Consider the following 14,870-nt stretch of genomic DNA (forward strand, 5'->3'; position numbering starts at 1 on the left):
GACCCCTCACGCAGAGGCAGAGGTGCCTCAACACCAGCTCTGACCAGGGCTCCCCAGGGCAGCACTCCCTGGAACTGGGGGTCCTTTGATGGCCCGGTGAGCCCGGTTCTAGGACACACGGGGTGCAAAGGGCACCCTCGGTACATTGCTGCCTTCTCCGGTTGCCCCCACTGACAGCATACTAGTGCCGTAACTGCTGGGGGCTTGCCCTCCTGCCATGAGCAACAGTGACACAGGTGAAATGGATGGAGCGTCTGTTTTCTGACATGAGCACGGGCAGTGCAGCCTGTGGGTACTGCGAGAAAGGAAAGGCAGGGCGGGGGTGGGGAGAGACGCGAGCCATACAACCTGGGATGACTCCAGCTTTCTGTCTAGAGCCAATTTCAGGGCGAAGACACCAAAAGAAGAAGGTCAGGTATAGCCCAGCAGCCTTTCCAAATTTATGGGCCAGAGACCAGGGTCCAGGCCAGAGAGGGACAGAGCGGGCAGGGCAGAGGCCCCAAGAAGAGGAGAGTTATGCACAGAAAGAGATCCTATGTGGAAACTCTTGCATCTTTGGATAAATACAGTCTGTGCACGTGTAGAGTAAAACTCCACGAGACTGGTAGAAAAATAACTTCTGGGAAAAGAGAATCACTGAGCAACTACAGGCCGAATGATTCTCAGAGCTTACGCAGGCCAGAGTTAAACCTCAGACATGAGGCCTCGTTAGGGGCCCCACAAGGGTCAGTCCACAGCAGTGGGGCCCCACCGGCTCCACAGTGAAAGTCCACCCTGGGTCAACCCCAGAAAGGCCTTGCAGCGAACCCTGAAAGGTCAAACTGATCCGCAAGTACCTCCACCCTCTGCTGGGATGACGTCCAGCACTCCTTAAAGGAATAAAACAAAACCAGGCACACAACAACACACAACTCACGGTGTCCGGTGTGCAGTGGAAAGTCACTGGACACGCCAAAGAGCCTGAAATTCTGCTCTATAACCAGGCCCAGAAATAATAGGGATGATGGAATTCCCAGACAAAAACCTGAACACGTTACAAATACTGCAAATAGGCTCAAGGAACCCACATATCCGAGAAGTTCAAAGAATCTACATAGAAGTGATACAAAGAACTGTACGCCAAGGCAGATCATAAGGAAATTTCTGAAACCAGTGATAAATAAAAATCGTAAAAGTAGACAACGATAAAGTGGTACGAGAGTATGTGACGATGGATTGATCTGAGTTAAAGATTACACGATACACCTGAGGACAAACACAGAGAGAGCAAGTGAGCACGTGCTAATAACACAATAGTGAAGATAAAATAAAATACTTAATTCCACTCAATCCCAAAGAAGAAGCAGAGGGGAACAAAGAACAGATGGAATGAAGGGGAAAAAACCACATCGTGGCAGATCTGAACCAAATTACACTGATGGTGACATTAAATGTAAATGACCTACGCACGCCAGTGAAAAGGCAGAGATTGTCAGACTGTATAAAACAGCAAGACCCAAGGGACTTCCGCCAAGATGGAGGCATAGGTGGAAACACTGTGCCTTCTCCCACAACCAAGTTTGAACACAACAAAGGTTTGGAGAACTAGGACACACCCAAAGACCAGAAAACGGAATTATACGGAAGTCCGACAACTACGAACCGTTCAACGGGGACGGTAAGAGAGGCGGAGCCAGCAGCGGAGCTGGGTCGGGCAGGACAGATCCCCCGACCTGGGCCCGCAGGCAGCCCGGAACCAGTCGGGGTGTGGGGCAGACTGACCACGGTCACACATTTGCGCACAGTGAGACGGACCACGCAGGCCCCGGGGGGTGAACCCAGTGGTGGAGGGCTGGCGGCGGTGGTGCGCTCACGTGCAGTGGAACGAAACGCGTGGGCCTGGTGACGGTGGTGGCTGTGGCACCGGGCCGCGGCGGCAGGCGGCAGACGGGAAGCCATTGTCCCTATTTGACCCCGCCCCCACATACAGCGTCACAAGCCAGCGACTTAGTTGCCCTGTTCTAGTGAACACTTTAGGGCTCTGATCCTGCTACGGAACAGGCATGAACAGCCCAAAAGATGGTGCAAGAAGAACTCAAAGTCCCAGAGCCAATAACTCTAAGCGACCGAGAAATTGCCAGCCTCTCAGAAGCACAATTCAAGACACTGTTTATCAGGATGCTCACAGAACTGGTAGATTATAGTCATAAATTAAAGGAACATAGTCACAAATTAGAGGAACATATGAAGGCTAAACTAATTGAAATGAAGAGAGATGCACAGGAAACCAATAGTGATGGAAAGGAAACTGGGACTCAAATCAATGGAATGGACCAGAAGGAAGAACAAAACATCCCACCAGAAAGGAATGAAGAAATGAGAATTCAAAAAAATGAGGAGAGGCTTAGGAACCTCCAGGACATCTTTAAACGTTCCAACATCCGGATTATAGGGGTACCAGAAGGGGGAAAGAAACAGCCACGAGTGGAAAACTTATTTGAACAAATAATAAAGGAGAACTTCCCCAGTCTGGCAAAGGAAATAGACTTCCAGGAAATCCAGGAAGCTCAGAGAGTGCCAAAGAAGTTGGACCCAAGAAGGAACACACCAAGGCACATCATAATTACATTAGCCAAGACCAAAATGAAGGAGAGAATCCTAGAAGCAGCAAGGGATAAGGGGACAGTCACCTACAAAGGAGTACCCATCAGACTGTCAGCGGATTTCTCAAAAGAGACCTTACAGGCAAGAAGGGGCTGGAAAGAAGTATTCCAAGTCATGAAATCCAAAGACCTACAGCCAAGATTGCTTTATCCAGCAAAACTTTCATTTAGAATGGAAGGACAGATAAAGTGCTTCTCAGATAAGGTCAAGTTCAAGGAGTTCATCATCACCAAGCCCTTATTATATGAAATGCTAAAGGGACTTATATAAGAAAAAGAAGATGAAAAATATGAACAGTGAAAGGACAGCAAACTCACAGTTATTAACAACCACACCTAAAGCAAAAGCAAACCAAGAGGACAGCTAGATCAGGAGTGGAACCATAGAAATGAAGAACACGTGGAGGGTTAGAAACAGGGGGGTGGGAGGGGGAGAAGGGGGGAGAAGGCACAGAAAATAGCATAGATGGTAGGTAGAAAATAGATAGGGGGAGGGCGAGAATAGTGGGGGAAATATAGAATCTAAAGAACTTGAGACATGTGGTTATAAACTAAGGGGGGGAGAATGGTGGGGGAGGGAGTTTGCGGGTAGAGGGGAATGAAGGGGGGGAATAGAACAACTATAATGGTATAATCAATAAAATATATTAAAAAAACAGCAAGACCCAATTATATGCTGTCTACAAGGAACCCACTTTTAAATATAAAACCCAGATAGGTTAAAAGTTAAAGAAAAGAAAAAGAGGCACCACGCACCGCTAAGCATAGGATGGCTGAGGTGGATGTATTAGTACTGGACAAAATACATTTTAGGAAAGAGAATATTACACCAAGGACAAGTGGGGGCATTTCTAAAGAAAGGAGATCAGTTCACCACAACACATAACAACCATAAATGTGTACACGCCTAATAGTACAACTTCACAGTGCACATACAGCTTCACAATAATACAACTTCACCATGTGTGAAGAAAAAGTGGTAGAACTGAGAGCAGATACAGACAAATTCATGACTGCGGTTGAAGAGTCCAACTGTCCTCTCAGAAACTGCTGGCCCACGTAGATAAAACATCAGCAAGGACTGGGAAGGTTACGTAACACTGAAGCCGGCTTGACCTCATTGCTGTTCTGTCCTCCCTCCCCCGATATCTCTAAAACACCCCATTCAAAGTTACAGAATATACACTCTTTTTAGTGCTCGTGAACATTCATAGACAGACCATATGCCGGTCAGACAACAAGCTACATTAATTTATTTTTTGTTTTTTTTTTTTGTTTCTAAGCTGCAATGAACTTAAAAGCATTAAAATCATGGGCGATATTTTCTCTGACCTTACAAAATTAAGTCAGAAATCAATAACAGAAAACTATCTGGGAAATCTCATTATATTTAGAAATTTAATAACACACATTTAAATAATCCGTGGTTCAAGAAGTAATCACAAGGGACGTGAGAAATTACTTGAATCTGAATGAAAATGAAAGCACAACATATCGACATGTGTGCTACATTTGTGGTGATATAATGTTTATGGGAAATGTGTAACTTTAAATGCTTCTAATGAGGAAACAAAGTCTAAAATCAATGATCTAAGTTCTCACCTTAAAATAGGAGAAAAAGAGCAAATAAACTCAGTGAGTAGAAGAAGGGAATAAGAAAATCAACAAAATAGAAAACAGACAAACAGTGGAGAAAAACAATAAAACCAAAAGCTGGTTCTTTGAAAGATAAGCCTGATCAACCTCTTGCTAGTCTGGTAAGAAGACAAGAGAGCCCGGGCTGGTGTGGGTCAGCGGACTGAGCACCCGCCTGCGTGGGAACCAAGAGATCTCTGGTCTGATTCCTGGTCAGGGCACATGTCTGACCTGCTGTGGGCCAGGTCCCCAGGAGGAGGCACTCAAGGGGTAACCACACAGTGGTGTTTCTCTCCCTCCCTTTCCTTCTCTAAAATTAAATAAAATCTTTTTTAAAAAATCCCACATTCCTTAAAAAAAAAAGACAAGAGAAAGTTACTTCTCTTAGGAAGGGAAGAGGGACATCACACAGACGTGGTAGACATTCAAAAGATAGTAAGTCAGTGTTGTGGACAACTTTATACCAATAGTTTCAACAACGTAAAAGAAATAGATTGCTGGAGAGGCACCAAACTCAAGAAGAAATAGAAAATTTGAGTGGCCATATATCAATTAAATAAATTGAATGTGTAATTAAGACAAAACAAAGAATGCCCTAAAAAAAATGCGAGGCCCAAATGGCTTCACCAGTGAGTTCTGTAAAACATTCTAGGAAGAAAGAACAGCACTCCTATATAAATGTTCAGAAAACAGAGCAGAGGAACCATTTCCGAACCCATCTTAGGAGGCCTGTTAACCTGGTACCAAAACCAGACAAAGGCATCATAAGAAAAGAATAAAGAAACAAAAACTTGTAATAAAAGATGAGCAAATTATATTGTGACCAGGAATGCAAGGCTGGTTCAACGCTTGCCTGTTTCCCAGTGTAGTTATGAATCTCTCCGTTTCTTTTCTCACTGAGCATCAGGAAGGATTTTGGTAGTATGCATTAAAAAGTCTTAAACTATGTCTGTATTTAAAAGTCAACTTTTTAAAACAAAACTATTTTAAATATTTTTTAAAACTTTTCTTATTGTTGTTCAAATACAGTGGTCTCCATTTTCTCCCACTCCCCAAAACAAAATTATTTTTAATTCCCTGTTTGAGACCTTGAACCATTCACCTGGTCTCCTGACCTGAACCCTGAGTTGCACTGCGTCCCTCTTCTTGCCACCACAGCCACCCTCCTCCGTGCAGTCACCAGCACATTGTCGAGCACCCACTGCGTGAGTGGCAGCACCTCCATTTACTGAGCAAGCGCTGTGGCCTGGCAGGGACTGGATGGCTCACACGCATCACCTCAGTTCCACGCTCTCACCCCCTGTGAGAAAGGCATCGCCCCTATTTTACAGACAGGGAAACTGAGGCCCAGAGTGTGAAGTAACCTGTCCAGGTGGTGGCAGAGCCCAGATCTGAGCCCCATTCTGCTAACTCCCAGGCAGATGTCATCTGGTGGCCATTATTGATACCTCCGTGCAGACACCATGCTGAGCACATTACAGACCAATTAATGTGCCCGTCTCTGTCACCGAGCCTCTACAATGGGGATGAATAGGAGTTCCTGATCCCATAGACCAAATGGATGAATAACTGTAGAGTACACAGAAAACTGCAGGAGCCATAGTAAGACTGTGTGCCCTTTGACCCATCCTTTGTGAAATACATCCGTCGATGTTTCATTTGCATCACACTCCTGAGGGAGACGGGCTGGTCATATTCCTGCCTCGCCAGCGAAGGCACCGCGGCGGCAGGCGGCAGGGTGCGCCAGCTAAACATGACACACCGAAGGGGTCCGACAGCAGAGCCCCCCGCGGCCCACACCAACCAGCCCGCCTCTGAGAGCCACCCAGCCTGGTGGGTGGCTGGGAAGATGCCACTCCCTTTGGGATCCTCAGGACACCAGTCCAAATGCACGTGACTNTGGTCATATTCCTGCCTCGCCAGCGAAGGCACCGCGGCAGGCGGCAGGGTGCGCCAGCTAAACATGACACACCGAAGGGGTCCGACAGCAGAGCCCCCCGCGGCCCACACCAACCAGCCCGCCTCTGAGAGCCACCCAGCCTGGTGGGTGGCTGGGAAGATGCCACTCCCTTTGGGATCCTCAGGACACCAGTCCAAATGCACGTGACTCCGGAACATTCCTCCCACTGTCCCCAGGGCCAAGTCTCATGCACCTACCCAAGGGAAGGGGCCACCAGTCTCCGTGGAAAACCACTCTGTTTCCTACCTTGACTGACTCCGGACTCGTGATGATGACTGAGGTTTTGTGGAAGACGTTCACCCGCACCACCGGCCCGTACTTCTTAGCCCTGGAAAGCAAAGCGACCCAAAGTGGGCTGTCAACTCCCAGAGACTGAACATCACTAGCCAGGTACAGCAGGAAGAACAGGGCACCCCATCCCAGGAGGGGGCTCCCTATGGGCTGGGGGCCCAGGCTCTGGCCTGGGGCTGACTCACTACTGGATCACTTCCCCCGCTGGGCCTCAGTTTCCACATCAATGAAATGGGGTTGCCACCCGCCTCCTTTGCCCCCAAGGTTGTACTGGGAATCAAGCAATAGCGTGTCTTTGAAAATTCTTTGCAGAGTGTAAATCACCACCCCAAACAATCATTCTTATCTAATCACAGCCCACAGCCAGGTTACAGATGAGGAAACAGGCTGGGAAAGCTTTTGGTGGCTGGTCAAAGGTCATGGAGTTGGCGAAGGGCAGAGTTTGCCTTTCAAGCCAGCCTGGTCTGCCTCTCTACTCAGGGGAGGGCCTGCTGGGGGGGGAGTGACCTGGGCAGGGGAGTAGGGAGTGTGTGTGCTAGAACTGGTGGGACTGGGGCGGGGGGCTTGGGGTGGGCAGGGGAGGTGGCCCAGGGGACCTAGACTAGAGTAAGGGCAACAAATGACAAGTCAGGACCCACCAATCCAAAAACACATCTTGGAGCACTCGGCCACAAACCTCATCCTTTTTCCAAAAGTAGGGAAGGTGTCCTAGAAGGAAACTGGAAGAAATGGGAAACATTAAGACCCCTGCAAATCGCCATTCAGCAGTGCTCCCTTCCCCACAAGGCCCCGTGGGGCTGGCGTTATTAGACCATTTCACAGATGAGAGGACTGAGGCCTGCGGAGCTAGAGCACCGGCTCAGGGCTCTAGCAGGCCACACGCCCGGGTCCGACGGGCCCCAGAGGCCTCCTGGACGAGGAGGTGGAGGGAAACTAAACCTCCACCCTGGTGCAGAGGTCGGGGCTGGCAGTCGACACTGTGTGGAATTTCTTTCAGACAGTCGCTGAACACGTTCCCTGTGCTGGCGCCAGGCTAAGCCCCACCCCCTCTGCCCTCCCCACACCACCTGGAGGCAGGACAGCTGAGGCTGGGCAGGTGAGGCCACCTGTCCACAGTTGTGTGCCTGGTACCAGGATGCCCCATAGTCCTCGTCGCCAGAGGACAGATGGGGCCACACCAAGTCTGAGAGCACTAAATTGTAAGCAAGCTTCTGGTGTCACCTTGAGGCACGGTCTAAGGGACGTCCCGTTTCCTCTGTGACTACTCCAGTCAAGCTCACTTACTATCGAGAGCGTCCAGACAACGCAACGGCAGTGGGGCCTTTCCAAGTCAGTGAGCGCACTCTCCTAGGGGGAGATGGAGTTGATCAACAGGTAAGTGAGTAAATACGGGTCAGGGAATAAATGGGAGCAAAATCCGGGTGGGGGGTGGGGAAGGAGAGCTGGGAATGGATGTGCGAGAGGCCATTTTATACAGGCAGGTCAGGGAATGTCCCTCTAGGAAGGTGTCATGTGAGCTGTAAGAAGTGAGGAACTCGGCCAAGCAGGTATCTGGGGGAAGAGCTTTCGAGACAAAGAAAAAGGCAGGTGCAAAGGTCCTGAGGTTGGAGTGTGCTTGGTAAGTTCAAGGAAGGCAGTGTGGTGAGACCAGAGTGCTTAAGGGGACCGTGGCATAGGGTGTGGAACCCAAGGTGGACAGGTACAGACAGCCTTGTGGGCTGCTGTCCGCACTTCGGCTTTGCCCTCCGGCAGGTGGGGGCTGCAGGTGGGTTTCGTGCAGAGCAGCCAGGATCTGACCTGGGTTTTAAATGTATTGTTCTTGCTGCTGCAGAGCTGAGAGTAAAGGGGGCGAGGAGGGCACAGGCAGAAGCAGGGGTATAACTGTGACTTAATATTATTAGTCTAGTGATCAAAGTCAGGCATTAACCCTTTGCTTCTAATCGACTGTATATCTTCCCTCTGGCCAAGTCCTCCTTCCCATTGAACCGCCTATTCCCGGAATGAGGCACACTGGGGCTGATAGTGAACCACAGACGTCCCGCCTTGGCACAAGGAAACATCAGAACGCCATGAGCCCAGGTGGTAACTGCTTCAGCCTCAAGAGAAACTGCACGTCTGAACCCCCACCCCGGCCCCAGGCTTTCAGCCCCTCCTGAGCTCCCACCCATTTCCCATAGGAATGGCTGCCTTGACCAGAGACGGGAGATGGTTTTGGAGGCGTGAGCCTGCCATCCTCTCAGGCAGCCGGCACCGGACTCGAACACTTTCCTTCTCCCCAGCACCTGTCTCACCAGCTTGGCTTCTGTGGCTGCAGGAGGCAGCAGAGCCTGTGGGGTCATTGTTCTGGATTTGGGGCCCCCCATGCCCGTGAAGGGCCGTGGAAGGTGATGAGGGCTGGGGCCCGTGGAAGAGAGAAGTCCTATTTTGAATGGATGTTGAAGGTGAAGGCAACAGGGCTCGCTGACCGTTTGGATGTGCCGAGTGAGACAGGTGTCAGAGATGACCCTGGACCCCAGGGAGCATGGATGGAGCTGCCACTTACGAGGGTGAGCAGGACTGAGAAGGGACTTGTTGGGGGGCAGCAGACCCACCATCTGCCCCTATCTGTGTCCATGCAGGTGGGCCAGGCCTGAGACAGCTGGCTCTGCCTGCGAGAGGGGCAGCTGGAGGCTCCAGCTGAACGACCCCCAGAGCAGCCCTCGGTGCACCAGCAGCCCTGCCCCACTCCCGACCTTGGTAAGGCAGCCCTGTGGTCTGTGATTCCCCAGATCCCCCAGAGGGGCGCACTCAGTTTCACCCTGAGGCCCAAGGACAGGCAGCAAAGAGGCAATCTGCTGACGAGACCAGGCAGGAGACGTGGGGAGGGCAAGAGGGCTTCGAGGAGGTAGGAGGCACCTGTCTGCCCCAGGCTGCTGAGGGGCCAGGCAAGATGGGGTCCCAGTGCTGACTATGCGTTAGCACCGTGGCAGTCACTGGGACCTTGACAAAGGAGGCTGGGTGGAGGTGGGGGGGGCAGAGCCCGATGTGGCGGTGGGTTCAAGAGAGAACAGAAGGGAGGAACGGGAGCCCAAAGACAGGCAGGCTCCTTGGGGAGGTTTGCAGTGGGGGTGCGGAGACGGGGGCAGCTGTTGGAGGGAACGAGAATGGAAACAAAAGGGTTGGTTTTGACAGCATGTTATATAAAAATGGGGAGGATGCAGAAGAGAAGGAAAACTGATGATGCAGGAGAGGGGCCAGTGCGGGGCAGTGCAGCTGAACAGCAGGGACAGCTGTCCTTGGCCAGGAGCCCCGGGTCCCAGTAGGAAGGGGAGGGCGAGTGGGCCTTGTGCAGGCAAGGGGGCGGCCGTTGCAGCGAGGCCCTGAGAGGAAGTTCTCTCGGCTGATCCACCTGCTCCGGGGAGTCAGAGGCAAGAAGAAAAGCTGAGAATGTGGGTGGAGGGGGCGGAGGGGGCAGGCCAGGGTTGAAGAGCCAGCAGGGAGGCTGGAGGGGAGCCGAGCAAATGCACGGGAGGAAGGGCAGGGTGGCAGCTGAGGCCCACTTGAGGGGAGGCCTTGAACTTATACCACTCCACCTGCAGAAAGATGGACCGTGGACATCACACACCACTGGCTATATTTCCTGAATAATCTGGTTTCCATGGCCACTCACCAAAGCAGCTCATTCTTGGGAAAATGTTCTGTTGTGAGGCACCTGAGTGAGAAGAGAGTCTGTAGCAGCCTGCCCCTCCCAGACCAATCCTAGAGCCTCTGCCCAGGGTCCACGCCCCTTGAGGAGGAAGGTGAGTGACCCCAAGGACCAGGGCACCAGAGTGGGGAGGTCTCCTATGCCAGGCAAGAAAGGGAACTAAAGCCTGACCCCTCCAGCTCCTGCAGGGGGCAGTAGGGAGGTGAAGGCATGGCCAGAAGCCAGGGTTAGATTTATAAGCAGGTAAGGGAGGGGGGTGGTGGAACACTGGGACTGGAGGGGACAGACAGAAGCCCACCTGGCATGCCCCTGGTGGTGGGCTGGAAGTGGCAGGACAGAAGGGAGGGCAAAAATACCCCTCATGGCCCGTCCCCAGAACATGCAGTTCCTGCAAACGGCAATGGGCACAGTGGGATCCAAAGGTTCCTGTGGGTAGAGAAAGCTGTGACCAGTCCCTGGAGCAGAGGTCACCTGGAGAGCCCAGAGGGATGAAGGGGCGGCCACCCCGTAGGAGCGAGGACGAGGGGCTGTGGCTGTGCCAGAGGGAAGGGGTGGTGAGTGCTCAGCGGGGCACCCAAAGTCCAGCAGTGGGTCCCCACCATCACGAGGAACCACCGGCAACTTACTAAATGACAAGTTGGCAAGTAGGAGTGCGATCAGGGAACCAGCACCACCCAGCAGTCAAACTGGAAAACTTATTGCAAAAGAAATAAACACTGGGGCAGAGAGACTTTTCGTTGTCAAGTTTACCCTCACCCCACACTGCCAGGAGAGGAGGCTGACGAGAGTTCAGAGCAGTGGCAGAGCAAGGAAGAAGCTACAAGTGTTTGTGTGGGATCCGAACGTGGGTCTGAGTTCTCAGCTGTCACACGGATCGGTGCAGTAGGACATTGTTTGCAATGAGGACACAGAGGTGGGGCACTCAAAGAGGGCGACCCGGAGAAAGGGCATTCCAGTGACTCCTGCAGAATAAGGAGGACAGAAGGTCAGGGTGCAAGAGCACAGCCGCTGCCTCTTTGCGGGGCAGAGGGGTCCTGGCCTGCAAGCTGGCAAGGCCCTGAAGCACCAAGGAGCAAATGCCATTCCTGGAGCCTCAATACATTGATTTCTTGTCAAACATGCTATTGCCAGGCACGGGCTGGGGGTCCAGGCTTTGAATGCCAAAGCATCTGACTTCTGCTAGGAGTTTCGGAACTTTCATTTAGTGTGATTTTATATTTGACCACCAACCAATCTTTAATCCAAAATCTTTTTGCCTGGGCCCAGTTCGGGTCCCCACACTAGAACAAAGAGCCAGACCATAATTGCATTCAGCCTCCTCCCACTCCTTGGGCCACCCCCACACACCTGTAGGTTAGACAAAGATTCTGTGGGATGAGATCTGGGGGAGGACTCAGGCCTGAAAAGGAGAGAAATGTGGACACATGCTACTCCATGGATGACCCTGGAAAACACACTAAGTGCAAGAAGCCAGGCACAAAAGGCCACATAGTGTGTGGTTCCATTTATGTGAAATGTCCAGAACAGGCAAACGCACATACGGAAAGCAGATGAGTAGTTGCCAAGGGGTGGGGGTGGGGTGCGATGTGTGGCAGTTTGTGGGTATGGGGTTGCTTTCAGCGGTGATGAAATACTGGTGGTGCTGGTCCAGTTTGGAAGGGTGAGTTCTGTGTTTAAAATGCAATTACAGCCCTGGCCGGTGTGGCTCAGCGGATTGAGCACGGGCCTGCGAAACAAAGGATCTTGGTTCAATTTCCAGTCAGGGCACGTGCCTGGGTTGCAGGCCAGTTCCCAGTAAGGGATGCATGAGAGGCAACCACACACTGATGTTTCTCTCCCTCTCTCCTTCCCTTCCCCTCTAAAGATAAATAAATAAATAAATCTTAAAAAAATAAAATACAATTACAGGAGGAAAAAAGAGAGATATGGGGTGAGGGGCAGAGAGAGGCTTGATTTGAGTCCTGCCTTCCCAAGACATGGGTGGACCAGGCCTGCCCACCAGGTCTGTCACGGTCTGCCACGCTTGAAGCACTTGGGTTTTGGGGAAGGCCGAGCTGTGATGAGACCCATCAGAACTAGTGACTTGGAAACCCAAAAGGGTGACAGTGCACCTAACAGCCACCCTGAATCACCTGTTCGGTGAGAGTCTACTGTGCATGTACCAGGCACTGCTGTGCCAGATGTGGGGGACCCAGCAGTGGACGAGACAGACACTTAACAAGAGGTTGTATGGATAATTAATTACCCAATGGGCATTAGGGTCACTTAGAGTTTATAAAAGGAACATAATGTGGGAGCAGGCGGGATCTCCCTGAGGATCAGTATTTAAGGCGAGCCTGGGAGGCTGGGGAAGCAGCACTGAGGGGAAAGACAGAGCCTCTACGAAAGGAAAAACCGGCCTGGGGAGACCTCAGGGTGGGCGAGGACGCCTGGGAGGACAGGGGGCCAGCAGGGAGAAACAGTTGCCTCCCTATGTCACCGACCACAGAGATCTTTCCAGAACGCACCACACAGGCATTCAGGCTTCTAACACCAGGGCATCTGGCTTGTGCTGGAAGTGGGTGCCTTCCAGAATGTTCAGGTCCTGATGTCTTAAAAAGTGTATCTAATACCATTTTTTATTCATTAATTCAACAAATATTTATTGAGCATCTACAACGTGCCAGGCATTGGGATACACAAGCAACACAAGCAACACAGCAACCCTGCCCTTCCAGGGCTCACATTCTAAATGAGAAGACAGACAACAGGTACAGACAGTCAACAGGTGAACAGAAGGTAACTTCATGGGGGATGGCCACATTGGGTGTTTGGGACTAAGCAGGCTTTACACATGGCGGATGGGAAACTAGCAAGAAGGAAATCAGCTGGGGGCGCAGGGGTGGGGGGACGGCACAGACTGACTGGGGCAGCAGTGAGTAAGCAAGGGGAAAGAGAACTGTAGGGGCAGGTTCTGACAGTTCAGTTGTCAGGGGCCTTGGTTGCCACGGGGTGGACTTTGTTTAGAATTAGATTTAGTTCTAAAGTCACGGGAAGCCTTTGGAGCAAAGTGATGGCACATTTGATTTGAGCTTCAGAAAGGTAAGTTTCCGGTAGGGGAGGTAAGTTGGGGGGATGGTGGTCAAGGATGGAATGGAAGTGTGAAGGAGAAGACGAACAAGGTACACCAGGGCAGAAATGCAAAGGGGAAGGTGACCGAAGTACAGCGCTACAGTCAGGTCGAGTGACCCGGTCCGAGTCCCCAAAGTTAGAGCGCTCACTTTAGAGCCAGACTAACCTGGGTTTGAATCTAGGCTTACCGACGATGTGACCTTGGGCAGGTGACTTTGCCTCTGCGCGCCTCAGTCTCCTCGTCTGAACGATGGGGTAACACTAGCGCCTACCTAACAGGGTTGCCGCTACCATCACGTTTGTGAGGCCCAGCTGAGCGCGGTGGGCGCCGAGCAGCTGCGGCGACTGAGTAATTTGTTACTAAGAATAGTTAGCGCCCCTCTCCCCGCCCGGTCTCCAAGCCGCTGCGCGCAAAGGCGAGGCTGGACCCCCGACCTTGACTCTCGGTTTGGACGAGGCCCCCAGACCTCCCATTCAAGCGCCCCATCCAGGCCCCCGCCCCCACCACCCCCCCGCTCACCTGGGCCGCGGCGGCCCGGGGATGTGCTCGTAGCGGCTGCGAGCGCGGTGCACGAAGGTGCAGCAGAGGCCGAAGGCGACCAGGACGGCGCTGCCGAGCAGCAGCAGCCCGGGACTCATGGCTCCCGGGCAGGCCAAGCCAGGGTCAGGGCGGGGCACCGAGGGGGTGGGAGGCCGCGAGCGGACTCAGCTGTCAGCGCCGCGCGCCGCCTCTGCCCGAGGCCCCGCGCGACCCAGCACCGCCCCCGCCGCTCGGCTCCGCCCCCGCTCGCTTTGACCCCTCCCAGAGCGCTCCGTCCCCTCCAACCACGTCTCCGCCTCCGGCTCCACTCTCCGGGTCCGCCCCCAACCTTAAAATGATCCGCCACGCCCCTCCTGAAGCTCCGCCCCAAATGAATAAATCCCCAGCCAGGCCCCGCCTAGAGCATGCGGTATCCACCATTCACAACTCCGCTTCTGGCTCAGACCTCCAAGGCCACGCCCCTCTTTGCCTTGCAGACTCCGCCCCCAGCCCTCAAGCCCTAATTCACGGAGAAGCTCCGCCCAGAACGCGTTGTCCCTGGCAACCCTGGTTCCTCGGCGCTTGCTACACAGGCGGCCGCAGTAACTCCTGCTGGCTGGTTCCGCCTTCTTTGGCATCTCCACATAGCGTTTCTCCGTGAGCGGTCCTAGGTCCCTTCCTTTTTCCATAAATCCCTTCTGGAAACCCATCCCAGCCTCCAAATTTCTGTATTACGCCGACAGTTTCCAGCACTCTCCTTGGAATCCCCAACTCCCAAAGCTGGTTTCCCTCTCTTGGCCTATCCACACCTAGTGCCCTCGGCCTCCCAGAGGGACTCAGGGGCAAGTGACCAGCACCCCGGGAGGCCTGTGTCTGCGAATGAAGAGCGTTCTGCTGGGCCTGAGCCTGCTCACACGGAGCCTCGGGCGCTTCTAGATCCTCCCAGATCCAAGGAAGCCGAGTCGGAGGCACTGACGTGAGTCCAAAGAACCTGGAGTTGGAGTGGCTGAAAATCTGGGTATTGAA

General features: G+C 52.6%; 1 protein-coding gene across 2 annotated transcripts in view; it reads right to left on the reverse strand.

Moving 5' to 3' along the window:
• CYP46A1 (cytochrome P450 family 46 subfamily A member 1) overlaps window positions 1-14,066 on the reverse strand; it is a 30,252-nt gene extending 16,186 nt beyond the window's left edge. For both annotated transcript variants that reach the window (XM_037031544.1, XM_037031545.1), the window contains exons 1-3: window positions 13,845-14,066; window positions 7,167-7,247; window positions 6,484-6,565 (exon numbers count right to left, since the gene is read on the reverse strand). In XM_037031544.1, the coding sequence (XP_036887439.1) occupies window positions 6,484-6,565; window positions 7,167-7,247; window positions 13,845-13,963 (282 nt within the window). In that variant the 5' untranslated portion in view covers window positions 13,964-14,066. The remainder of the gene's footprint in view (window positions 1-6,483; window positions 6,566-7,166; window positions 7,248-13,844) is intronic.
• Between the last annotated feature and the right edge of the window lie 804 nt (window positions 14,067-14,870).

Source organism: Sturnira hondurensis, unplaced genomic scaffold (genome assembly GCF_014824575.4).
Source record: "Sturnira hondurensis isolate 20B ecotype Veracruz unplaced genomic scaffold, ASM1482457v3 Scaffold0021143, whole genome shotgun sequence".
Taxonomy (NCBI): domain Eukaryota; kingdom Metazoa; phylum Chordata; class Mammalia; order Chiroptera; family Phyllostomidae; genus Sturnira; species Sturnira hondurensis.